This window comes from Vanellus vanellus, assembly GCF_965231255.1.
Source record: "Vanellus vanellus genome assembly, chromosome: 1".
Taxonomy (NCBI): Eukaryota; Metazoa; Chordata; class Aves; order Charadriiformes; family Charadriidae; genus Vanellus; species Vanellus vanellus.
In genome coordinates this window covers 154,624,000-154,651,998 of record NC_138905.1, presented here as the reverse complement: position 1 = coordinate 154,651,998, position 27,999 = coordinate 154,624,000, and the positions used below count along the sequence as shown (strand labels likewise).

Sequence of the window (27,999 nt, the reverse complement as noted above, 5' to 3'; positions counted from 1 at the left end):
TTTATTATAACTGCAAAAAATTCATGAGTTACATCCTTGCCCTCTTCTGACTGATGGAATAATAATGCAAGAATCTAATAAATTAACCAGAGGGGATAAAAAAAAAAAAAACAGCCCAAAACAAAACACACCAGCCTTTGCAAGGCTTCCAAAGCAGAAAGCTGACAAAAACCAAAGAGACATCTCACATGACTGACTTCGATCTTTCATGTTGACAGTCCATTTATTCCTTTTTCCATTGCCACAAAATTTACACACATACAGCTTACTCAGCAGCAAATCTCTCAGGTGCATTGAACGAGTAGATGCCTGCAGGTTTGCTTCCTTGGCATGACATACATGATAAATTACATTTAAATTTAGAATTGGCAAGTACAAATCCTATGGCTCAGTTTCAAACGCTCCAGGATGTAAAACCAAACAACTTGGCACCAAGTTTAAAAATACATACAGCATATCTAGGAACTAATACTGTATGCACTGAACAACTTGAAGACATCTGTACCATTTATGATTATAAATAGATCAGCCTAGGTGTTACCACTGTACCAGTTTACCTAAAAAAGCGAGTCAGGGTGCCTTCTAAAGTGAAACAGTGGACAGTAGCAGATTTTTAAAATACATAAGGAACTCATCATTTGAAAGCAGTTTATCTGCATTTATTTTAATGATTGTTCAAGTGCGAAGGTGTTGCCCCATACTATTACTTACAGGAATGTAAAATGCATACGTGGCTTCAAATGAGTGGAAGACTAGGAAGAACAAAAGAAAGAAAAAGCGTACTACGCCGAGGAAGCTGGCTGAAAAAGAACGCCTATCTTGAGGATATTTTGCCCAGTCTTCCTCTGTTGGAAGGTGTCTTCCATGAAGGATCCTCATGGGAATGAGGCTTAAGAGTAAGAGAGTAAGTGTGTATATATAGAAACTGAATACTGTGCTAAGTACCTTCCTTCTTCCTCAGATTAACAAGGCAAAAAACCTCAACCCACATGCATTTTTTATGCTCTATTTATTTCAAAAGGTAAAAGGTTCATCAGGTTGATTTGAGGGAGCTCTCAGCATGAACCAGTGTTTCACAAGCTCTAGTGCTATGAAATTATTCAGTTATATCACATACCAATAGATTAAACTACTTCTGATTAGTTATATTATAGCTATATATTTTAAGTGGCAATTGTGTGAATAAAAAGCATTTCACCACTTTTGGCTGGATAAATGCACTGATGTTATGAGTTGTTACACATTCTCCAAAGCCTACATGACAGATATAGAAGTGGCTTGTTTTGGGAAGGAAGAGTAGGTAAATCAAATGCATTAAAAAGAGCTTAATACTATAATCATAAATCTGCATTGACTTTTGTAGAATACCTGGACTTATGTACACAAATGCCCCTCTAAAAAGATGTAGTCAGAAAGTAATAATTTGGCTTAATATTACTCCCTAACCTCTACACAGAAGAGAGAGGCAGCTGAAGACTGAGACACTGACATCTAGTGGCTGCCATGCAAAACCTGACATTTACAAATATTGCTTAGGGTAAAAAGACCACTACTAATAAATCACCCATGGGGCGTTTATAACTTGCCTGCTATATTCTTATCAACAGAAAATTTGCTAATTCGTTGAAATTTGTCCTAATCCTGCTTTTTAAACATCAAGCACAACTGAAATTCTCTCAAGCAGAAGAATGAAGGTAATCTTTCTGTAAGCAGCACACACATTTGTTCTTGTAGGCTACACTGACATAAATGAAAGCTGACGGCTTATATGAAACTCTAAATATTAGAGCTTAAGAGAATATTGTAAGCTTTTATAACCTCACAACTACAAAATAAAATAGTACGCTGTCATGCAATACTTAAGTGATCTGAGGTGATCCAAACGGATATAAATTACATAGCTTAATGCATAATTTCTCCAAAATTCTTGCATCTATTCATCTCTGATTGCAGAAAATATATTAATCATATCTGTACATACTCTTTAGCAACTATTTAACAAACTTTTACAGTGGCTATGACAAACTCATTTTGATGAGGTAGCGTTTCAAAGAGCCCTGCGTGAAGATGTGTTGAATAGTTTCTGGTAAAACTTTTTTGTGCTTAGGCATTGGAAGACACTGTTGAGAAAGAAGAGACTGACCTCTGTACACTTTATAATCAATACCTGGTGAAAGGGGAGAAACAAATGACTGAGAAAATTCAGATTTGGTGAAAACCGGTCCAATTCCACTAGCCTTGAGACCAATTATACTGCATTAACTTACTCTTCCCCCCGCCCTTAAATAAATGTTACTGAATACACAATACATCCAGAAGCTTGAATACTTATCATCATTAATGTAAAGTCTCCTTACCCCTAACTTCTCCAAAGTGGAAGCCAATTAGTTAAGTCTTTGGGCTTATTCACATTTATTTTCTGTGACACCTGACAGGAATTGCATTTATAACTATGTTGCATTTAGCTAGAATTTAGGCTATGTTTCAGGCTACAAATAAAATTAAAAGTTATATTCCACCAGTTCATTATTTAGAATAAAGTCAATAAAATGCATAATTAAGACTAACTGAATTATGATAATAAAACATGAATTATAAAAGCATCTTTGGTTGTTTAATGTCTACTTTTAAATGGTTAATAAAAAAAGCTGGAGTTGCAACATAGGACAGAATAGCAGCCCTTCCTCAGCAATACTACTTTTAAATGTCCAAGCACTTGAAGAATTATGAGGAAGTTGATCTCACTGGGAGAAAACAAAAGTCTGGATGTAATCTTTCCATACATCTAGGACTTTAAAATATAAATCTAAAATTTTGGCAACAAGTAAAAAAGCATAAGCATTTTTTTGTTTTTTTACAATTCTACGTTAGGACAGATCCATGGAACTAACTTTTATAAAAATACAACATACTGCATAAGTTTTATTTAGGGATTTAATTTATATACCACAAATACTGCTTTTAATATAAGTACAATATAATACAGTTTTATTTATGTAACTGCTGGTGTTCACTTTGGATCATGAACTGAATTGCATGCTGTGCTGTCAAAACTGTAATAAAATGGCCTCTAGTTAAACTTCTCCAAAGTATAAAATCATGCAAAATCTACAACCTATATGATACAACCAGTACAATAATTGAAGCCAATAGCCTACAAACAGCCTGGACTATCTTCCGAGTTTGTGTCCACATGTCAGCCACCATTTTCTTTAGGCAGAAAGGAAGAATTTCAGTTTTGTCTGTAGAATGTCATCACGACCACTGAAACCAGCGACAATGTGCACAGTTGCAAGTCAACAAATCTTCATTACCTAAAGCAGTTCAGAGTGCACGTTTTGTCCATATTGACAAGTCTGGGGTTAGGAAGTTTTACGTTTTCCTCCTGTGACTACTGGTCGTGCATATTCCACAAAATCATCTATAAGAACAGGCCACGCTCCTAAAGGGAAGTTAAGCAATTCAGAAATTAATGTACCATCATTAGCAACAAATTGCTGTAGTCTCTAACTACAGTAGCTCACTTTGATATTTCTGGCCCAGTCTGGCTTTAACATGCATGACATGATAAACACTTGAAAAAAAGCACCTAACTAATAAATTAAACATTTTAATGTCTTCTTATAGCAATAGTTCTTAGTACAAACAAAATATATTGAACACAATCCACACTACAAAGTTTATAAACATTAGTCGATAGCAAAACCATGGCATTCCTATTAGAGCCATTCATAATTTCGGAAAAATTTCTGTACACCATCATTCCAAAATAGGATTTGCAGGATTAGCAACAGAGTGCAAATTCCTTTTAGGTTAGTAAAAGAAATGGTCATGTAGACGTTCTTGCAAGTAGAAAAATAATTCATTTCCTTGCAGTTAGCAACACTTTTGTATAAAAAATACAGTTTCACTGAGACTCTTGTAGCATAAGACATTCAAACAGCACATTTTATATCATGGTGTGACAGTATCTTTACTTCTATTTACATATTATAGCAAACATTAACCGTCTTATCATTACTGTTTTGGCAACAAGTATGAGTCTATATTTGCAGCTAAACCTCTAAGGGTAAACAAATTAAGACAGACCATAGCAGCGTGTTCTGTTGTTTGTTTATAGCAATATTTTTATTCTGCTGTATCAATTTTTGAAGATATTGCTTACCTTCTTCATCATAGTTGGACATATCATCTGCAATCATATTTCCAAAGTCTAACAAAAGATTCCAAGTATCTTTTGGAATTGATCTTTTATGGTGTTCCTATAAAGAGGAAAAATGGCACTGTTAAATCCAAACTATTTTAAAATTCCACAGTAGTATTTTCTATTGATATATACAGAAACACACATTTTACAAGTATTTCTTCTTCCTCTCTTTTTTTTTGTTTAAATAAAGCTCAGAGCTTCCAAAGAAAGCTATAAAACCAGTTGCAACTAAAGAAGACAAAAAAGTGTACGAAGGCTTTGATAGATGTTTTATTTCTTCCATTCTGCTTTTAGGGTATGTGTTCCTAACTTCTTATGGAAAAGAATAAACCAAATACACTTTATATTTCTTCTTAATGGCATCCATTCCAGATTCTGAAAGTGTGCAGCCATGGGTTTGCATTCTGCCGTTTCAACTTGAGTCCTTTTTTTTCCCCCCACTATCCCTTTTTATTTACACTTACCCAGTCTCTCTCTTCCAACTTGTTGTTTGTAGTTGCACCTACACTCTCCTTACTCCCAAGACTGCCTTCCAGACCCATTATCTCAGCCTCTCTTCAGCAATTCTCTCCTTCGCCAAAATGCACTACCTGCATTTGCTCCACTTCTGCCCAGCCTCCTTTTTCCCAGTCTCTCCTATGCTCCACTACCATTCAAGTATACTCTTTCTGCATCACCCTATTCACAGGTTGCCACCCTGGCCAGTTTGAGCAGCACTCCAAAAAACTTCAGTCCCAGTCAAACGTTCTCTCAGTTTTTAAAGTCAGCACTCCCAAGAAGAGAGAGCGGTGTGGGGAAACACAACGACTAAGCAGTTGTGAGCTGTAGGAGCAAGTCGGGTCATTCACATCTCCCTTCACCTGTTGATACTGACATATTACCTGAAGATAGCAGGGGTGATTAACAGGGAATTACATTTCAACACCCAGTTCTGGTTTGCAGCAAAAAGGTGCAATTGCATGAAAAGACTTGCTTGATGAAGGGTTGGGGTTTTTTGTGTTTATGTTTTTGGGTTTTTGTTGTGGGTTGTGGGGGGGGTTGGTTTGTTTGGGATATTTTTTTAAGCAGTAATACTCTAGAGTATTGAGAACACTTTTTTTCTTTTTTAAAAACGTGCAACGTGATCAAAATGAGGTTGATGTCCAACACAACAGCAACCATGTCCTCTCACTCAAGCCAACTGTTGCATCTTGACTGCAAAAAACATGGCAAGCAAACATACCTTCTGGAAAAGGTTCCTTAAAACAAAGAAAACAGAAACACCCCCCCCGCCCCCTCTCCCCCATCCTAAAGAGTCCTAACTTGCTTCTTTCTTAGGTTGATTTTTTTTTTTTTTTAATCTAAACATTTCTTCTAAAGCAAACATTCAGGTTAAATATTTGTAGCAAAGTAAGACACTTTGTACCAGCTCATCTAGATTATTGCTTGAAGTAAAGATCTGCAGTTAAAATGTGAAATATTTTCACAAGTTCTCTTGATGAAGCTGGTACGTTATTCAGTGAATAAAATAAATATATACTGTCCAAAAATTTAGAAAAAAACTTCAGAAAATATTGCAAAAAGTATACACTTTCCCTATTAAGCACTGGTGATTATGGGACAAAATGCAGAAGGACTTCTTAATTCTCCTAAACTACAGATAAAAAGATTATAATTTATCTTGATTTTTTCATTTATGTAACATTATATAAGGTATTTTTTTTTGCACGTACATAGAAATGCAAATGTAGAAACATGGATGAATGAATCAGGTCTTTAATATGAATATTTTGTGATTTTAAAGTTTAATTTACGCCTCTCTATTCCACTGCCCACAGAATTGCGCTGGTAATAGAAAACTGTCAAAATCAGTTCACAACTATTATCTAAAAAAATGAGTCAAAATAATTACTCAGACAAGAACTTTCACTTAAAAAGAAAAGTCTCTCAGGTTAAGTCAGTCATAACAGAATTGACATTTAAAAGAGACTGAGATTATGCATTAATCTGCACAAAAGGCAGAGCATGGTATAATACAAGGTTGACAATAATCACAGCTGTTTTGAGAATAACGACAACAGAAGTTCAATCTACAATCATGGCTTCATTTCACACAGAAGCTTTCATAAGTAGGAGGATACAGGATCAAGCCAGCAGAACGCTCTATTGCTTTGCTACATCTTTTTGCGTTCTTCTCAATTAGAAAATTATATAGAGAAGATTTAAATTGGCTTGATATAAGACTATTTTCTATTAGTTTTCAAAAAGAAAAAAGTTCAAAGGAAGTATTCAGACATCCTTCCTTTTTCTTTATTGTAAGCACACAGCCTACAAGCCAGACTAATGTGGACAAAGATAGTCAGGAAGGAATATGGCACATACTTACCAACAAAAATTTATTCCAAAGATCTAGAAATTTAAACCTTCCTGACAGGACTAAATTCCAATATGCAATTGCCATTTCTAGATCTGCAAGAAACAAAGCAGCACGTAAATACCACAGCACCTTATATGCAATAAAACTCCTACAGTTAAACAATGCTACATCCAGTACATTATGATACAAATGAGTAACACTTTTAAAATCACTACAAAAAATTATAAGGAACTGTTTTCTGCTCTCACAGAACCCAGAAGGTGGAAGACAAGCAGTAATAGTATAAACTGCATATTGAACATCGTAGTCAAAGACTAAAATATTTTTGTCACCATCCAGCAGTGCCAGATTAAAGCTACTTTCAATCTACAGAAACAGAACACAATAGTTATGAATAACTCTGTCTACAAATTAAAAAAAAAAAAAGCCCCAAAACCAAGACAATGCAAAACCTGCACAAACACAGCAAATATCGATAGAAACCCAAACATTTAAGTCTGCAGGTGCCAATTCCTGTTAATTTATGACATTTTAGACACACTTGACTTTAACGTGAATTTAAGGACACAAGGAGATAAAAGTGAAAGAGATTTGTCTAGGGCATGATAATTCTACAGCACTCCTTACAGCAAGAATTCTCTTCTTCTGCAATCATTTGACAGAGAGACACCCAATACTAAAAATGTACATCCAAGAAAGCAGCCCTTATTCTGCACCATGACCACTGATCTGAAAGCAGAGCTCGGCTCATGTATGCCAAGAGGAAGATGCAGCACTGTCACACGTTCAAGCAGAATAGCGGGAGTGATATTAGATGCAGCGTAAGGGTAGAAAGGATGCTTTCTTGAAGGCCTGTTTTCATTTTGAGCAACTTACAATACCTAATGGTTTCTGCACTTGGTCCCACAGGTAACAGCACTAGATGTATACATACTGCTGTGCAACCACAAAATAAAGCACGGCCTTTCTTAAACCACAAAAAAATTTCAGTTTGTGCTTTCAGTGTAAAGTAAGTATAAACAAAACATGAAACTTAATAGAAAGTACTATCATAGCAGACAAGATGGAAGCTTGACCTCCACCTACAAGAAAGGAGCATGGTATTTGAAATTGTACATATTGCATTACAAACCAAATGACACTCTGTCACCTGAAATCAAGTTTCAGGTCTGAAAGAGATGTTCCAGGTTTTAATATAGCCAGTTCACTAGAGTCCATATCATAGACGGCTGGGGCTCAGACAAAGTGCAATAGTTAAGATGTAGAGAAATGCAGTACGCGTGCATGTAGCTAGCTATATAGACACGGGGCTGCTGGTATTTGTTCTACTACGATCAGAGTGCTTTTCAGCACAGAACTCGCTTTATGCCCCAAGAAAACTTCTTTCAGTCCTTCCTGTCTTTTCCATCATGCTCACTTTTCACAGAAAATAAGTAGAAGAGAATAGCATTTACTTGCTGTTTAGATATGCAGATTAATTATTCATATCTGTTATCCCAAATGAAAAGCAAAAGAAACGGAAAGGGAGAAACATGAATAATCTTAAGGGTTTCTAAACTTCACGGCTAAGTGACTGGCTTTGATCCCATTCACTCAGGCTTCATTACAAAGATTCAACCTTTCCAAGCCAACCTTGCAAATCTATTACGTGACAACATTAAGCAAAATGCACTTTGAAGAAAAAAAAAACACTTTAACAGCAGAAGAGTTTTTATACTTCTGATTAAATATTCCCTGGAAAAATGAAGAAGGTATAGGCAAGGAAAAAAAGATGGTTAAAGGTGCCACAAAAAAAAAAGTTAAAAGGAAAAGAAGAGGCAACACTTCCTTGGTTTATTTGGGTATGTGTCAAATTTAGCATTATGTTAAGGTGAACTTGATTATTGAAAAATTGTTTTTAACAATGCATGTGAAATACTATCTTAATTAAGTTGATTATTGAGGGATACATTACATGTGTGTGCAAATGGATTCTCCTGCACAAAGATACAGGAATTATTTGCTATAAAGTACAACAGAAGCATATTCTGCTGAGGATGCTGCTCTGTAGTGCCTGAAACCAGTCCACGCTGGAGCTGCTGTCCCCATTAAGCACTGTGGGGACTGAGGCAAAAGAAGGGTTAAGTGTGGTAGAACTAATAGGGAGGAATAAGCAGCTGCAGCACTATTTTGGCAGACCATGAAGTTGTGTGAAGCTACTCCCTAGATAAGGAGGTGCTGCTCACAGGGAAGAGAGATTCCCTTTTCAGTGGGAACGTGATCTTTCAGAGTACGTGATTGTGTAAACAAGTAAAGTAGAAAATTATATACTTTTCTACCAAGGCCAGTAAAGAGCATGCTTGCTTAATAAAGCAGATTTGGATTTCGATCCTGCATATCGGAGTCCATGTATTTCAATTGCCACAAAGCACATGGAAGGAAGTCCTGATCTTGGTTAAAATTAGCTCAAGGGAAAAATAAAAAAGTGAATATTCCTCATCTGGTTCACTGCAATCACACAAACCCATGAACTAACACAAGAGAGATTTGAAGAAAAGGACTAGATGGGACTACTGCTTTTGGTAGTGGTGCCAGTTTACACAATCTTGAAGTACCTGAGAAAACCAGGCCTTCAGGTGTGCTGCATGTTCAGGGGATATGGCTACGCTTTTGTTTGAAGACAATTCCTTACCTAGGTTGAAAAACTTAGCACTAGAGGACAGAAAACTGGATTTTTCTGCTTTAAAGAGAAGACCTAGTCACTCAGAGTTCCAGTTCTACATTAGGATGCTGATAATACATCAGTAAACAGTAATGCTGTGGAGTTTGTGTATCTGCTACAATTACTGCAGCACTAAATGATACTTTAAAAAAAAAAAAAAAAAAAAAAAAAAGGCCTTATGCCATTGGAGTTCTGCATCCCCACAGGAAGATGCTTTTGCAAGGCATGGACTTCTTAGGAAGTCTTAGGAATACGTATTTCAATTTCAAGGCATCATTACAAAAAAAAAAAAAAATAAAATCAAGCAACAATCACAAAAATATGCTGCTTTTGTACCAAAAAATATGCTTCCCACATTATTGACTAATGATGCAAGTTTTTTAAATGGAAAGGAAAAGACAGATGCATGAATCTCTGGAAACTCATGCTTAAGAAGGACCAGTTTAGAAGAGACTTCATTGCAAACATCCATGTTCATACCCAAAACATAAAATTGCTAAACGGACAATGGTTTGAACTTTCCCTTCACCGCAAAATATTTTCAGTGTCAATGTCTAGTGAGTGTTGTATGTCATACAACCCCCCCTTCAGTATAATGCCTCTATAGTTCAAAGATTTTGCGAACACTGTTAGAAAGCTTCAATATCCAGATATTCAGCTTTCTGGATATCTAGTCTAGTTGTGGCTAGACACAGCATCTATAAAGCCTTCTGTAGTAAAACCCTAAAAACTGAGTCACCTAAAAGTGATACCAATTACCATTACAAAATTACTAAAGCTAAAATTACAAAAAAAAAATATATGCAATATCTGATAAAAAACAGTTCAAGAAGGAGAAAAAGGTTAATAAAATAATGTTTTAATTATTTTAAACATTACTTTGCAAAATAACATTTATTACAGTGAACGTGTTTTAGTATGTTTTTAAAAGTTCTTTACACTTTTGGATTATTTAAACAATCAGCTTTTCACAGTCAGAAGTAAAGCATTTTGCATGCAGTATGATCTATTCTAAAACATTAAAGCCTCATTCTAAAATTGTTTTCAAAAAACCCTCAGCTTCTTCTACCCTGATTGAACTGAGAGCTTGAAGTGATAAGAAATTAGCACAATTAATGCAGAAGGAGAAATACATTATCAGTTAGACAGCCTGTGTCTACTTTCAAGATTTGATCGAATGCTTATCTTGTTAAAAAAAATTCATTATTAGATTCTTGCATGAATAAAAAAAAAAACCAACCATAAATCAAATTAAGTTCCTCATCTCTTTGCTATGCTTTTGGACAAGGGCAATGAAGTCATTGCACACAAGTAATCAAGGAAGTGAGAAAACAGAAAGATAAATCAACAGATAGCAAGGAATTGGCTGGAGAGTAGGATTTATGAGGAACATGAAATGAAGTTCATTCAGACCTGCTGTGCCAAAACAGCACTCTGGGACTGTAGCACTTGCTTGTCATCCTCTGCCAAATAGAGCTTTCCAGCTCTGAGACTGCCCTACCAACAGAGCTGTTTGCCGTCATGTTTGAAGCTGTCAAAATATTAAAACTAATTCACCTAAATTACTGATATAACTTAAAAGAAAAAAAAGGCTAAAGGCATTACATTGGCCTCTTAACGGCATTTAAAATTTTTAAAGGTATTAATAAGAATAATATTAGTCACTGTTGCCCTCATAATCCCTAGTTCGCATATTAACTAGGTTCTGTACATTATGATGGTAAAGACTATAATGTTTCAGAGCTGGGAAACAAATAATTATTTCAATTTCATATTTTGAGATTAACCGATTGTCCCAGCATTGCCTTTTTCTTCCTTTATTGATGTTTAATCTTCTTATCAATATTGTAAAGCTTTGCTACTTTATATATCATCTCTACAAGCGACTTCAGGCAGCTTGTTATAAGCATCAGTGCTCACCAATGAGTTTTATTCAAAGAGTACTCTCTCAAACTATATGGGCGGCATTTTTTTATTTTCATTTTTTTTTCAAATAACAGGAAGCATAAGCCTTACCCAGTTCATCTACAGATACAAACCAAAAAATTAGTAAAGAACATAACAAAGCTTGTAGGAGGAAATAGTTACTTTTATTAGACCAGTTAATCAGGATGAAAACCAAAAAGTTTTGGAAATGAAATTTCAGAGCCAAGAGTCCCTTTGTTTGACAATTTCTCTCCCCAATGCTTTAACCAAAACTTTATAGCTTTGAAAACAAAAGAGTAGCCAACAAACACTCCTGTTCCCAACACTACATAAAAAAAATTAATCTGGACAGGTGCAAGACAAAAATCTATTTTATCTCTGTAAGAGACTGAACTTCAGATGTTTTCTCTATAGTCACATAATTTTCCCTGAAAAATCATTTGGTTGATATTCTTTGATCTCTTTCCTCTTGTTTTCTCACTGTGATCACTGGCAAATATCATACTTCTGTAAAGCTAAACCAAAAACTACAGTGCACAAATTAATACTTTGTTTCAATAAAATTTCTGGACACAGTGCCAAAACTGGCACAGATGTGGGAACAGCAGAAACTGGTGTCAATCTATCTCAACAATGTGACTATCACACTACCTGACCAACAAACATCAAATGAATACTTGCAAGATTCAGTGAGTAACTTGATTCCTTGTTTCCTCCTCTCTGAATGATTTTAACAGTCTTCTTTGGCCTCCAAATTACTAAGAATATGGACACAAGAATTAGTTTCTTTCCTAATCAGAATATTTTCTTCTTCTACAAACAAATAAAATCCACATAGCAAAATAGCAAAATGACAAGAAAATACCATCAGGATTCAACCTAAAAACCCTTCACATTGCCAAAGTTTAGAGCAAAATAGCCCTTATCTGCATTTACGAGCTGCCCCACAGAAGGAAGAGAGAAGGGGAAAAACAGATAAGGGGTATGATACAAATACTGGAAGTGGCTAAACTCAGGATCCAGCTGAGTTGGCTCTATTAATCCCAAAGCTGTAAGCAAAGAGCTACCCAGTGCTCTACATTAGGGGACGTATAAGGCACAGTGTCAGACTTAAGTCCCTGTGGTGGATGGGAAGAGTGGTGAAGCACAGCATGTGGATTTCAGAAGAACTCTGCAGGAATCAGGCAGGGTCTGACCGTGCTTATTAACTCTATCGCAGCATCTGCCACGCTGAAGCAGGCTGATTCCACTCAGAACTTTCCATGTTTTTTTATCTTGAGTATCAGCTGCACAAAAGCAGATAAACAGCTTCTGAATGTGAGCTAGCCTTAGAAGAAGATAGCTATCTAAACATCAATTTGAGTGCAGCCTAATGGACCTGATCGTAGCCAGTTTCAAAATCCTTCAATCTCTACAAATCTCAAACTACAACAGATGACTGGATATATATTTCCCAAATAAGAGCCAAACACGAGTAAAAGAATCAATGAAGCATTACTAGAACTGGCAGCTATGCCACACCTTTGCTGCTACTATTGATCAGAGCTGCTACTTTTTTGACCAAAGCACCCTGTTCCATACTAAGCTTCTCTTAAATTGATGGCATTTTCAGAATGAAAAACGTGAACAAAAATAAAGCAAGGACCATACACACAGACCAAGGTCATTGAAACACCTGAAATACAGCATTCACAGACCTCTTCCAAAGTAAACATGAAATTTATTTATTGAACTCCCTCAACGTCTTCCATCCACTCACTCCTACAAACATCCTACAAATGGATCAATCTAATTCTCCATTGAAAATGGAAGAAATCTTGATAGCTAGTTAAGGGGAGAAAAAAAAAAAAGACAAAAAAAGGCATCCTTCCCTAATGTCTGTCTCTTTGAAGACTCTTGAGACACTGCTATGATGAAAGCCAAAGCTGATGTGCTCTTTTTAATTGAAGCAACATTATACTCATCTGCTCATAGAAGATGCAACCTCCTTGAAGTCCACATACCGGATGCAAAGATAGTCATTCTTCTGGTCTTGGAGGCAATATCTGATTCAAGTCTGAATGCCCTCCTCATGTATCATCTCTTGCTTGATCCCAGGAAACTGGCAGAGAGAAGGAAGCACAACCTTTTGAGCCAGCAAGCAGGTGAAGGGACCACAAAGGAGTGATGAAGGACCAAATCTGCTTTTTGTTTCCATGTTGAAAGTTGAAGACCATGAAAGAATGCATTAGGTTCCTCCACTGTGCTGAAACAAACTGTAGTAAACTCTTGAGCATGAGGAATCTCCTGAACATGTCTTGTTGGGGCTCAAAGGGAGATCCATTAAGACTCACAGTAAGTATCAGGTTAAAAAAAAAAAAAAAACAAAAACCACACACAACAAAACGCCAAGGGAAAAAAAAGAAAGAAAGATGGAGCTAAGGCCTTATTCTGAGCTTGAACAGTGTCCTTAGAAATCTGAACTGCTCTGTATACAACATGACAAAATATAATCCTATTCTTCAGTACACTTGTCAATCAAGAGTTAGGATGCAAAATTTCTCTCAGACTGCAGTAGAAAAAGCTAAAACTTGGGAGTAGAAGGCAAGATAAACTTCTCCAAATCTGCACCATGCAAAGCTTTTAAAAGATTTATTGTACTAAATATAGTAGCAAGAACACAAGAGAGCAGATTAAACATACAGAATCACAGTTAACCAGGATAATTCTTTGTAAAAGTCTCCTGGCAAACTGGACCTTAATAAACTGCATCTTCTGCATTATCTCAAAATATACAAAACGCTCAGATGAAGTTTAATATAACTAAATATTATGCTTGCCAGGTCGAACACACAGCTATTGAGATGTCAGTACTGCGTTGAAACATTGCTATCTTTTTTCCTTGAATTCTGTCCACCACTAAGAGATCAATAGTCTTAACAGTTATAAGCATCCATCTTTTTCTTAGATAGTAATCAAATCTATTCAGATGTATTTGAAAGACACTTGACAGTTGGGTCCTGAGTAACATTAATTAGAACATAATTTTCTGCTTAAAGAAAATCATGTTAGAGCTTATGAAATATGCTTTCGCCTCCTCCATCTCGCTACTTATAAAAGCTATCACCTCAGAGGACTGGTACTACTTTTACTTCTTTAAACAACATGTGTCCAGACTGAAGCATACTACTTGACAATATTAAGCTAATAAAAGTAAATGGAAAACATTCAACTTGGATGAGACTAGAGACAGAAGTCCAGTGGATACAAAGAGAAATAAAAATTCCCTAGTATCACCATATAAACTGTGGAAAAGAGACTCTTATAAAAGGCAGTCCTATTTCTAGGAATGAGTATCCGTGTACTGAACTCTGTGCCTATTTTAGGGAATGACAGAATAGACGTAACTTAAATTTATTGGAGAGGATTTTCCCCATCTAATTATGTAAAGGCAGAATTTCTTGCAGTGGTTTTGAGGGGAATAAGTAAATAAGAAGAAATTTAAAAGTAATGGAAGAGAGGCTGTTCTAAAAATAACTAAAACACAAAACTGCAGACACACACTCCCCCCAGGACCACTTTCCCAGAGCAAAATCCATTGCCCTGTGAAGACAACTGCATCGGGTATTACCAAAATTCTTCTACCACCAAAAAAACCTTCTTAAAAGAGCTTCTGTGCCTTCCCGCTCCCTCCCGCACAAATAGCAGCTGGTGTAAGAAAAGATGTTATGTGTCCTGCTGATATCTCCCGAGAGATAAACGTTTGGGATACACAGAGACTTTTTTCAACATATGTAGCAGGCAAAAAGGTTCAATGAAAACTGACAGTAATCTCAGAAACAACTTTTAGAAATTCAGTCTGAAAGTGCTGGTGCCCAAAGTGAAGCTAGACATGATGAAATTCATCTCAGTATGCTAAAGCAACCTCAGACTGCTACCTATCGTCTTCAAGGCTTCACAGAGATCAAAAGAGGTTCTAGAAGAACCTCAGTGGTTCTCTGCCAAAGTGGGAGAAAGTAACTCGTCCATGGGGGTCAGTCCTGTGTCTAACACTACCCAATACTTAAGTAACTCTGATTACACAACAAATTAAACTTTTATTGAGTCTGCAACTTATGAAAAGCCTGAAAAAAGTGTAACATGGTAGAGGACAGGCTTAGAATTCAAAATTATTTGGACAAATTGGAAAACCCCTTGGAAATAAATAAGAAAGGTTTCATTAAAGAGAAGCGCAAAGTCATATAGCTAGTGGAAATAATTGACTGCAGAAATACAAGATCAGAATTAACTGTGTGCATTGCAGTTCTGCAGAAACCCAATAACATAATAGATCACAAACTTCAGACAGCATCAGTGTTATAAATATAAGCAAATGTAATACTGGGACGTAAAACAAGGAGCAAAATATCTAAGGTGCATGGAAGACACTGGCTCGTTTGGGCACTACTAGACAAGAGAAAGATCAACTGGATTGCAAAGGAAAAGATAGTTGGAATCTACAATTCCAATATCAGAGAGTTGGAATCTACAATTCCAATATCAGAGAGTTGGAATCTACAATTCCAATATCAGAGAGTTGGAATCTACAATTCCAATATCAGAGAGTTGGAATCTACAATTCCAATATCAGAGAGTTGGAAGATAAAACCGACTGCCCTGTTAAATTCTATCTTCCAACTCTCTGATATTTGAATTTTATGCAGTCTACAGACTAAGCAAAGACGCATACATAGTTGCCAAATATGTAAAAAGTTGTTACTAATTCTAAGGAAACGTATTCTACATACTAACTCTGGACAGGTAAGTATTGAACTGAAGAATTCAGGAAGAGAGATTTAAGTTATATGCTAGGGAAAAAAAAATAAATCTAACAATAGGTTTAAGCAAGCATGGACATAGATGTATGCTATTGGAAATTTAAGATCATATTATATGAAGGCAGTGGCTCCCAAACTTTTTCAGCCAGAGGACCACTGCCAATCAGATCTCAAGTCTTACTGATAAATACTGAAACAAGTTAGTATATATTGCTAGCATACCACTGAACACTTTGTTAGAAAAACATCTGCGAGGAATGGTTTTAGTAGACATTGATCCTGTCTGGCACAAGGGAATACACTATATAAGTGTTTCTCTATCTTTTAAATTGAAAGACCATCTGGCATACTGAAAAGGAACCCATGAATCACTGTATTTCCTGACATTCTTCAGGGAAGATGAGGGGGGAGGAGGAGAGAAGTAATAACTGCTGCTTATCACTTCTTAAAACAGCAAAAATAGATTAAAAAAAGTAATCAGAAACCTATTAAAATCCTGATAGAGCAATGAACATGACTCCTAATCAAAGCATTGGTCTTTGGACATTTTAGAGATATTTCAGTAATTTCTTACAGTTTCAATATGTTAAGATAATAAACATGAAAAATAATTGCAGAAATGAGTCTTCTTTGCCTATCACAGACATTTTTTTTGGTGAGCCCTAGTCTCACATTTTATTTCTGTTAAAGAAAGATGAGTTAGAACTTAGCCTAAAGGATCAAACAGAAGAACTATTTTAATTATGTCTTCTCTTATAAACTGTTTTTATTAACAATCTGCTAACAGTAAGAAATTCCCATTCATCACTGACACTATGTCAAATTTGCTTAGTTTTCAAATGGATTTATTCATAGGTCATGTGTATACCTGAGAATCAAGCAATATTCTTTTAGCCTACAGTTCGCTCCCCTTAACGATGAGTGCAACAGCTACCAGACTTGGTTATTTAAGCTCCAAATGTAGTAAGAGGAAGGACTGGCTACATCACCCCCCAGAAAAATCACATTCAAATATTTTGCAATTGAAAGTCAGGAAACAATTCCTTTGACTATTTCCACCATTAAAACCATTCACTTTTATCCCTACTTTCCATAAACTTCCTGACCTCTTAGTCTTCATATCATAACTCAAATGTGAACATATGGGAATGCATAAGCCAGCACTATCATGGGAGCACGTCACCAGAAACATTTTAAGGCAAGCAACTAGGGCAGTGGCTTAGCAGCATCCTATACTTAGGTAGCACTGCATGTTGTCTAACCTGCATGTAGGGAAGAAGGGGAGGTCAACACCTTAAGATGACCTAGACAGAGCGAGGCAGAGATTTATACCAGCTCTTTTGGTAACAAATCTAATTGTACATTCTGTTTAACTCTATGGACTGAATTCATAAAAGCACCCTGAACCAAGGCTCCAAATTTAGTAAGAGAAAGACTTTGTACATGGATGAGATAAGTTCCTGCATCTCCTTGACAAGAGGGCACACAGTCATTGGCACACAAACACGAAGCACCTCTACATTAGTTGTGGAGAGAGGGAGGGAAGATGGACAGTTTCTCATTCTACGAGAAAAAACATAGCGTATACAGAGAAGAAGATGTAAAACAAAAAAGCACTGAAGCTATAATATTAAATGTAGCTGAAACAACTAGAATTTCCAGCTCATACAGATACTCCTGTAAGATAACTGACTTAATTTTTTCCTTGCTGAACACCTTTTTGCTGAACACCAAATGTAACTCTTGGAGTAATTGCAGCAGGGAGCAGTATGTTGTAAACGCCAACCTGTACGCTTATTTTTTTTCCTCCATCTCTCTGCTCCACTGAATATAACAGCATTCCCTGCAAAGATTCCAACTCCAAACCTATACAGCTACCACTGACCTTAATCACTCAAAAATGTCATAGTAGTTAATATGCTTGTTCAGCACTCTCTTTCTACTCAACCTACAGTAACTCAAGTTCACACCAGACAGAAATACAGTGTATACCTCCACTGAAACAAAAGCAGTGGCACCTACTTGTATTTATTTAATATCTAGAATCATCTTAGCAAAACCAGAAAAAGTCTGACAAAAAATGTCACAAAAATACTGCCATTTAAGAACTAAGCATTACTTGAAATTAAGAAACAGCATTACCAGAATTATTAAAATTCCTGAAAACCGAGATCAGCAACAGTTCCAATCAAGTCTTTCTAGGGTTTATTTTAAGCTTAACTTTGATTTTTTGTACTTACTTTCTCCTGCGAATACTTCAACTCTTAGTGCAAGGTGGCACTTAGGTGTTTTATTATCAAGAAGTACCATTCTTATACAACAGAGAAGACAGACTTAGAAACGAAAAGGCCTCCATACCAAATAAGCAGAGTAATGGAAAACAAGTTAAGTTTCCCTTTTCCTCTCATGTCAAATAAACAGCACATTCAGTTCCACAATCGGGGTTGGCCCGCCTTCCCTCCTCTCTTTGTGCAGGCTTAGGTGAAAACCTTTTGAGACATATTTCCCAAGTACATGAATTTCACATTGGAACTGATCCAACTAAAACAGGAAGACATTTGTAATATTTCTTTAGGTATTCCATAAATTCCAACCTCAGCTGTAAATGACTTACCTTTTCTGCAATCTGAAAGTACTAGGCTTTTTAATGAAGAGAGGCAAGAAAATGAACAACTAGCTAAGGGACTTGAATTCCAACCAACCTTATAGAACTACTACAAGACTATTTCATTTCTGTGTCTGGAAAGGTGGTATGCAATTGATGAAAGAGTGACATGTGTAATGAAAAACGAAATTGTTGCAAAAAAATGAAGAAAAATGGAAACTGGCTAGAAGTTGCACACAGTTCAAAAAAAAAAAAAAGACATTGGGAAAGACAAGAGATATTATTTGAAGTAATTCCCAAGGAAGAATGTGGAACAGACACGTCTGGTTGGGAAGGTCTAAACCAATATTCTGCTCTTCCATCTCACTCCTCTTCCAACAGTTTTTGAGAAACAGTAGTTACTAATATGCTTGCCAAGTAACGGAAACACAGAGTTAAAGTGGCTATGCTAAAAAAAACCCCACTTCGTCTTACCCACAGCACAAAGAGAACTGTGATGATAGTACGGTGCTATTCTACACACAACATAGTTTAATTCCTTCCTACAGAGAGTCTTTGGAAAGCGGACATAAATTTGAAAAGATATCAGATTTCATCTTACAATTTTTTTCATCTATTCACGAACTATAGATATTTTTGATTTGAAGATAATAAAATATTTAAATAATATATCCATTTGAATCCAGCAATACAAGTCATGGATTGGGACAAATCTCAAACTTTATAGAGAATAATAGTTTAATACTTTATAAATTGTACATGTATTTCTATTCACTAGCTTTGAAGCAAGTCCATAACACTCTTTTTCTAAACTTTACATGAAAACTGTGAGCTAAAACTAGAACTTCTTAGAAGAACAATAACTTTTGTCCAGAGTTTTCTCCCTCTTTTTAGGCTGATATGGACATCTTGTTTCAATTATTTTCTGCACAAAATGGAAAACACAAGGAATTCACTAGATCAGCTATTTAAAAAAAAAAATTATGACAGGTCTCTAAGAACTGCAGGAACTTCCTTTGACAAGAGGAGAGAGAATGTCAATACTAGCAGAAACCCCCATTAAATTATCTGTATCAGAGGGACGTTAAACAAGAGATTAATTGAAAGAAAACGGGAAAGAGAAGTCCGTGAAAGAAATCAATAATGAATTTACTACAAAATAACATAGCTTTCTCATTGATGATTGTAAGTATTTGTAATTGATTTCACTGTCTACAGTTACTTTTTCAATTTTTTTTTCTACTTACCTAAACCTTTTTGTCCAGGGTTTTTAGCAAAGTTAAAAGTAAACTGATAAAAATCTTTGAACTTTGTTGGATCCTTTAATTCTTGTTCCAGTCTTGGCAATAGAGCTTTTAATTTTTCTGTGGTGTCACACCTGTTTAAAAGAGGTTACATTATTTGTAAATATGTAAGATTTCTTTTTACCATTTTTCCCTTCTCTTTTTTTTTTTTTTTAAGGTTTAGTTTCAGAGAAAAATAAAACAGTAGTTAAGATACAAACAGTATCTTTCAGAATAGCATTTTGAAAATATAAACTCATATGCCTTTACTAAACAATTTTAAGTGGAACATTATATATAGGCATCCATTAAGTACACAAACCATACAGGATTCAGTGGTTTAATTTTCCTCAGTCTCTTCATGAGTTTATAAACTCAAACAACAGATGTTATTCTGTTCTTAAAGAAACACTGAAACCTGCTATCCTTCCCCCTTTTACAGCTGTTGTAACACAAGGGTGTGGTGTTTTGCTTTAACCTAGACAGACATTACTTATTCCCTGCTCTACCTAAATGAAGAGCTGCATACTACATTTACAATTAACTTTAACATTAGGGGACTTTCCAAAGTCCATTAGAGGACTGCGAACTATGATTTGCAGTCATCCCCTCCCCACCATAGAAAACTTGCAGACAAAACCTAGGAAAAAGATGAGCCTTTGACAGTAGCTTGTAGGCTGACAAACCGTTTAACAGCCTGGCACGGGTAAGCTAAGATAGAATCAAGTCACTGAGATTCTAACAGAAACACGTCCCTTAATAACACAAGACTACAGCACTTTCAGTGAAAGCATCTGAGCTGTTAAGATGCAATTCCAAAAGAAAAAGGGTTTCCTGGGGGAAACCTTGACCTGGGTGCCAAGGGATCAAATTAACATTCAAGGTTTATGGGATATTACCAATATTTTGAATTGTACCTAGAAACTCAAAGAGAAGGAAACAGCTTTCAAAGCAGCAGCTATCGTAACTACCATCTTGCATTTGAAAGTTCTCAGTAGCTAAATAGTTGTATTTATTCTAAAGATTCAAGAATAATTTCATTAAAGGATAGGTAACTACAGCGAAATCCCTAAAATGCAGATCCAGTTTTAACTGTCTTGTGTTATACAGCTAAAAATAAGTACCTTTCTGGCCTCCTGCAGTACCTGGTGGAAAAAATAAAGAATTCTGCCAAAAGTCTTCAACTAAGAACTTTCATTTCATGGGTACTTGATCTAGTTAACAATAGGGACAAATATCATACCTTCCCATACGTATCCTAAGGTGCTACGTGAACTAAGCCTCAGGGAGTTTTCTTTTCATTCAAATCTTCATCTACGTTCAATGCTAAAAACCACAGACACTGCAAGTCCAGTATATAACAAAATCATTCCAAATTCTCAATAAGCAGCATACCAGTGGCAAGCAGGTATTAGATTATGCTCCGAAGAACACTGTGTTGAGCAGAAAGAGATAAAAATCACAGAGCTCTGTAGAACTGTATCAGAGACAGTCATGAGGACATAGGAGCAATGTGACAATAAAGTTACAAAACAAAATCCAAGCCAGAAGCCACAGGTGGCTCAGCAAAGTCTTTTTAATTAGTTATATCAAATAATGCTGCCAGTGTTTAATATAACAGCATGAGCACTTGATTGCTGTCCATGGCTAGAAAACAGTCTCTACCCGAAGCTATCCACAGGGTCAAAATAAAGCAGTGGACTTTGAATGATATCAGAAGTTATTTCATCAATTTCCAAATACCCTTATGTAAAAAGGAAAGCTTAGAAAGAATTCAATAACCAATGAGATCAGTAACAACAGACTGTTAGGACTCCTGCTTAAGAAGCAACCACCACATTTGCTAGAAGCTGGCCTAGCGTAGAAAGGTATTGATAAGGCACCATTCTAAGGTCAAATGAAATTTAGCTACAAAAAATAAACACAAGTAATAAACTGCAATTCTCCGCTTATCTAATGCAATCTGATAAAAAAAAAATAACTTTGACACCTCTGTATATTAGAAGTACTGCATCTCTTCCAAGGAAAAACTATACACAAAATATTATTTTATAGTGATAAATGCTTGACTTTACTGCTAAACAGAGGCAATGTGATTTAACCTCAAAGGCTATTATTCAGAACAGCTCCATAATACAGGAAGAAAAAGAAATAAATTTATCATTTACATCACAGTAAGCCTAAACAACCTTTTCTATTACCAATACCCTCATTTTTATTTCTATTTCTTACAGATATTCTGTACAAATGAAGTATCTAGTATACAAGGCGATAAGAGAAAACTATCATTTGTAAAACTGGTAAAAAGAAAAAAGTTGCATTTGGTGGTAATAAGGTAAACGGAAAGAACTGAAGGTTCTTTTCTGCTTTCCTAGTTCGTTTGCTGCAACACTGCCTGAACTCTTTTTTTTCCCCCCTTCATACATCTCCAGTGACTTCCAGCTTTTAACTGCACAATGGTCCAACTCAAAACCTTAACATAACCATGCATACGTTTATATGCCGATTTTTTTTATGTAATTCATATCTGTCTGTCTTCCTTGATGTACAGGTAGGAATTATTTTGTTTCACCCTTACTGCAGTCATTGTTAAGGCTTTGTGGTAAAGCATCAATTTAAGGAAGATGGTACACTAGGGGGATTTAGCACCTGTTAAGCTTGGCACCAGCCTTACTAGCTTTTTGAAGCTTCACACTTAAATTAAAAATGTTTTAAACAGAAACAGAGCTTAGGCCTTACATTTTGAACTATGCAGAAATGGATACTTACCCCAACTCTGTCATGCCATCAACAAATTCCTTTTTGCTGAATTCACATTGAGTAGCTGCCCTGAACTTCCATGCTACAACCAGAACACTGATACTGGCTGGGTCCAGGCTTAAATCGTCACAGAACTGTTGAATGCCATCAATACCAATTTTATTTTCATCTTGTGGGTCTGCAGTTCAAAATACAGAGAGCAGAATTGTAATCGTTTACAAAAAATATTTACAATAATCATCCGCACAGCCTTGCTATACTGCTTAACACAGGTCTTCATTTTTTCCATAAGCTTCACAAATGTCTTCACTTGAAATCTAGTTAATTTTAAAAGTACCTTGAAGAGTACCTGTAAACAGATTAAGTATTCTGCAAACTTCCCTAGAAATTGGTTTGCAACTTTTTCCTAAATTCATCAGCTAACGTCAATGAAATAGTTTTGTCTTCTCTCCACAATGATCTATGAAAGATCTGAATTAACCGAGGAGATGCCTGACTACATCTAAAAACAGTAAGGATGATAAACACATCAAAACGTACAAGATATTTACTGCTTAGCATTTATTAGACTTTATAAGGAAAACAAAACCAAAACCAAACAAAACCAAAAAAACACCTACCAAGTGAGCCCACAGACTTTTTCCTGACAGGGATATACGAGAATCCACTATAACTCTTTAAAGGCACAGTTAACTCAAACGTTTTGGTTGTTAATTACAAGTCAGGGAAATCACCAAAGCATGGCTCAAACAATGCCTTAGCAGAACAGGATCTTAAGCTAAACGGTACAACTTAGTACTACTGAAACATAATATTTACTAAGTTTACTACCTTTCTAAATGTCAGAACCATGCTTCAGAACTACCTATGTTATGGTAGTTGTCACTGTAACAGTTCTGTAACTGTACCAAAATTGTCTCTCAAAAACAACCCCTCAAAACAAACAAAACTCCCTGCATGTAAACTTAAATATGGGAGAAAAAAAACCAACCAAACAAACAAACAAAAAACAGAAAAAAAACACCAACCCAACAACTGAACCAAAACACCTTTAGTTTTCAAAGCTTCACAGTTTACAAACTACAAAACTGTCTTTCCCAGCTTTTCATAGGAAGACATTTCAGCATTGTAAGTTGGGCTATGTAGAAAAGTATCCCTCAAGTAAATTTAAGACTAACTCCTTAAACGGGTAAGATTTTCAACCATGCTATTAAGTCTGCATCCAAGGACTTGATTAAAAAAAAAAAAAAAAAAAATCAAGTCTAAAGAAAACCTTATCTTTTTTTTTTTTTTTTTTAATTTTTTGGGGGTGTTAAGCTAAGGTCTTTTCCACTTTTCCAGCCAATACTACAGTGGAAGAAATGCTAAAATACAAGGAAAAAGTTAATTTAGCAAACAAAGATTTATACCCATTAAACAAAGAATTACACCCATGATATAATCCAGAGACCTCTGAGCAGGAATAACAAGTAAATATATCTATATTGCTGTATGCCACATCTAGTTCTAAGACATGTACAATGCATTTATTGTATATTTGAGGAATAATTGAAGAACCAAAGGCAAAAAGTGCACTAGTGTTGAAATCAGTGGAAAAATTCTGATGGATTTCAACCATATATATTTCATCCTTATCATGTTTCACATCATCCAGGTAACTAGGAATAAAAATGAAATTGTTGTTCTGACAAAGTTGCTGGATAAACAGATAAGAAAACTAACAAAAAGACAGCACAGAAAATGAAAGACCTCCCATCTCAGATTTCAGATATACTGCAACGTATGTAGTATTCTATAGGCCCTGTAGGACAAAGGAATTCCTTGTTGTTGCAAGGCCAATGACTCATGTTTAAGCTACAAAGGAAAAAAGGAAGAATGCTTAACCAAACCTTTTATTGTTTTCTCTCAAATCTTGTGAAGGTTTTGTTCAAGTTTACAACTTTACTTAAGTGTTAAAGTGCTACAAGTGCAAAGGTGTGCTGCTACCCAAAACACAGACATATAGTTGACTAGACCTTCTTTCACAAAACCAAGTGGTGCAGTTTGCCACTGCTAGAAAATGATGAATAATAAATAACATTTGTGATTTTTTTTTATTTTAGCTATTCTTAGTAGGATTTACGAATTTGTATATATTTTTAACCCAGCAATGTCCCAGACTGACATGCAAGGAGCAAACAAAAGATTTAGAGAGAGATATGTTATTTATATATTTAAATATATATACACAAAATAAAAAGAGTGGTTCTCTAGGTTGTTTCCCCCCCTAAGGAAATGCGATAGTGTTGGTGGTGTTGCTGGTTCTTTGTCCCTACACAATTCATTACCAGAGAATAATGAAATGTTAAAGCATGTCTATGCTTAAAATAGAACACACTATGTAAAGAGTAACAACAAAAAAAAAAAGGTCGAAACAATATCTTAAGAACGGGATAAAGTGTATACAAAGCATGCCATACACTGCAATCAGAAAAGTACAAAAAGTCATAGTTGAGTAATTATAAAGAGTTCTTTTTTTAAAACACGAGATGTATGGATCGCAGCAGGGGCTGGTAATGATTCCAGCCTGCTCTGCTCTAACATGTAATGAACAACGCACACATTCACATCAGACGGCTACATTTCAGAAAGCACTGTTACCTGGATCATGTACATTCTTATATTTACATGATTATCTTCTATTTTTTTCTGTTCTTTTTAAACAATGCTGTAAAATAAATGGAAAAGAAACAACTCGGCCTTTAATCCACTTCCCTGCGTTTTCACCTCCAAGCCTCTCTGAACAGGCACATTACTTTTACTGTAATATGCAAGCACAAAGAATAAAATAAGGATGGAGTTTCTACACCTAGCTTTTGAGTCTTCTTATTTGACTGTTTTATCAGACTCCTAGCTGCAATGTTATCTGAAACATTTTTGATTTTAATGTATAGAAATACTACTACTATCTTTGAACAAAATCAACTCCCCCAAATATCAGAATAACTATAAGAATAGTATGTATTATTTTGCCACACAAAGTACATTGTACATATACTTAATAGCAGCCACTGGCAATAAATCAAATAAGTTGCATAATAAGCTTTACTCTCCTTTCCACCTCACGCAGCTGAGACTATTTCCTCATGATAGGTTGAATTTCCTACTGTAAATTTAAACGCTACAGGAATATCTACAGAAGTTGCGTACTGAACATTAAGAGCATTTAAAACCTTTTTCATTCTTATCTTACTACCACAAAGACAGAGCGAGAAGCAAAAGCTAGCAATCTTTCCTTACAAGTCCTTAAGAATGACAGAGGGAAAAGTAGAAATACCACTCACACAAAATAATTAGAAAAACCAAACAAAATCCACAACAACAAAAAAAACACAAAACAAGCAAGCCTTACCTTTGTATCTATTATACAATTGTTCTAATTTCTTCCTGTCTACTGAATTTTTCATGGATTCTTTGTAGTACAAGTCTGGATTCTGGAAGTAGTTGTCTGTTGCCACTTCTAGTTTCCATTCATTCTGCATTAAGCAGTGTATAGCAGTCCTTTCACCAGCCTGGGTAAATGCCATAAACTGGCGGACCTTGTCCTTCTGAGACGATTTAAGCTTATGCTTTGGGATGCAAAAGAAGCAGGAAAGCCAATGAAGCTAATCCAGAAGTTTGTTTCAGCATTCTACTACTAATGCCTATCTTTATAAGGTTTTAGTTTTCTTGTTGATGACAACTTTCACTTCAGAATTACAGGAAGACAAAGCCTTGTTCTTCTGCAGTTAAAAAGACAGCATTTTCTTCTGAAAATTGAGATGACAGCATCTATATATACATATTTAGCAGCACATATTCTGGCAGTAATAAATTTGTATTTCTGCTTTATTGCTCACATATGCAGAAGTTTTTCCTGTTCTGTAACAGCAGTAAACACAACTTTCATAATATAACAATATGGTTATCTTCTGAAAATATGTCTAGTGGTTACACAAACAAGAAATTACAAAGGCACAACTTATAAATTCTGAGATTCTGTATAAGTCCTTCCTACGCAGAGAAAAATTGCTCAACAGTTTTCTTAATATTTTCCTAGCAACAACGAACAATGCAAAGTTTAATCATTTTAAGTGATCAGCTGAAAGAGACAGAAGCATTTCTCACATTTTTATGTTGGAAATCATTGCCAACAATAGACATAAGACAAGAAGAAAATAGATAAAGCAGTCATGTCAGAATGTAACATTTGCTGCATGTTACAAGACTATAAAGTTGCTGTAAACGTGATCTAAAACTTTAACTCTGAAAAAGATGTTTATACTATTAATATGTTAAACAACAAAACTGCCTATTAGAGCGGTATACAGGAACCAGTAAGATGTTCTCTTCATGGTAGCTAATTGCAGCAACCATATTGACACAATATCCCTAACTCCTGGAAAACCCAAGAGGTGGGAACAGGGATTTTATAGGGACCTAATTTGCTATTAACATAGGTCAACATTATTCTTTACGTGAAACCAGAAGAAGGAGATAGCTTAAATCAAATTCTGTTTTTTTATTATATTCTGATACTTTCCAATTTTGTTAAACCATACTTATCACATGTTCCGGGCCAACAGTTAAGCAGAGAAATTTGTCTACATTCCTCACTACTGCTTAAATCATCTGGTACAACAGAAAATGTACTGGTCTCTTAAATAACAGGGGAGAACTGAATCCTGATTCAACGAGCAGTAAACATAGGACCATCTTTCAGTTTATTTGTTATCTCTTGAACGCATACGGATGGTGACATCTTGACTACAGATGGTCCTGAGACAAGAAACACATCTTGTAAACAAGATAAGGACTTGGGTCTTTCCTACAAGATTTTTCAATTTCATAGAAGAATAAACATGTAACGGGTTGTTTGTTTTGAGTTTGTTTTTTTCTTTTTATATACAAGAAGAAACATGCAAAGTGGGAAAAGAGCTGACAAAATAACTACAATGTATTTTGGTAAGAAAACAGTCAATAATCCTTTGAGTGAGAGCTCTCTGTAAACCCCTCCTAATTTTCATGAGGGTCTAACTATGAGGGTCTCTCTGCACTAAGACCTCCCTCAGTTACATACATCTTCTTTTCAGCAACAAAGTTTGCGTCGATCACTTCAAAACAGAGCTCTCCAACAACAATTCCAGAGTTAAAAAAAAAAAACCAAAACAAACGCGTCCTCTCACAAGTCTACCTAACGCCCGGCATTTAGGGATATTTCCTGGGTTCAAAATTAAACACCGGGTCTATTTGAAGGAATCAGAGCCGGGAAACACACTCGAGTACCCCATCGACCGCGCAGTGTAAGTTTCCCCGTTTCATTTGTGTCGAATGCTCTTTTACGGGG

General features: G+C 35.6%; 1 protein-coding gene across 1 annotated transcript; it reads right to left on the bottom strand.

Moving 5' to 3' along the window:
* On the bottom strand, nucleotides 1-27,998 carry DCUN1D2 (defective in cullin neddylation 1 domain containing 2). The gene is made up of 6 exons (XM_082481415.1): nucleotides 26,026-27,998; nucleotides 22,644-22,812; nucleotides 19,839-19,969; nucleotides 6,573-6,655; nucleotides 4,166-4,262; nucleotides 1-3,442 (listed from the first exon to the last, which is right to left on the bottom strand). The coding sequence occupies exons 1-6, from the start codon at nucleotides 26,198-26,200 to the stop codon at nucleotides 3,363-3,365; spliced, it is 735 nt and encodes a 244-aa protein (XP_082337541.1). The 5' UTR covers nucleotides 26,201-27,998; the 3' UTR covers nucleotides 1-3,362.
* Nucleotide 27,999: the final 1 nt, after the last annotated feature.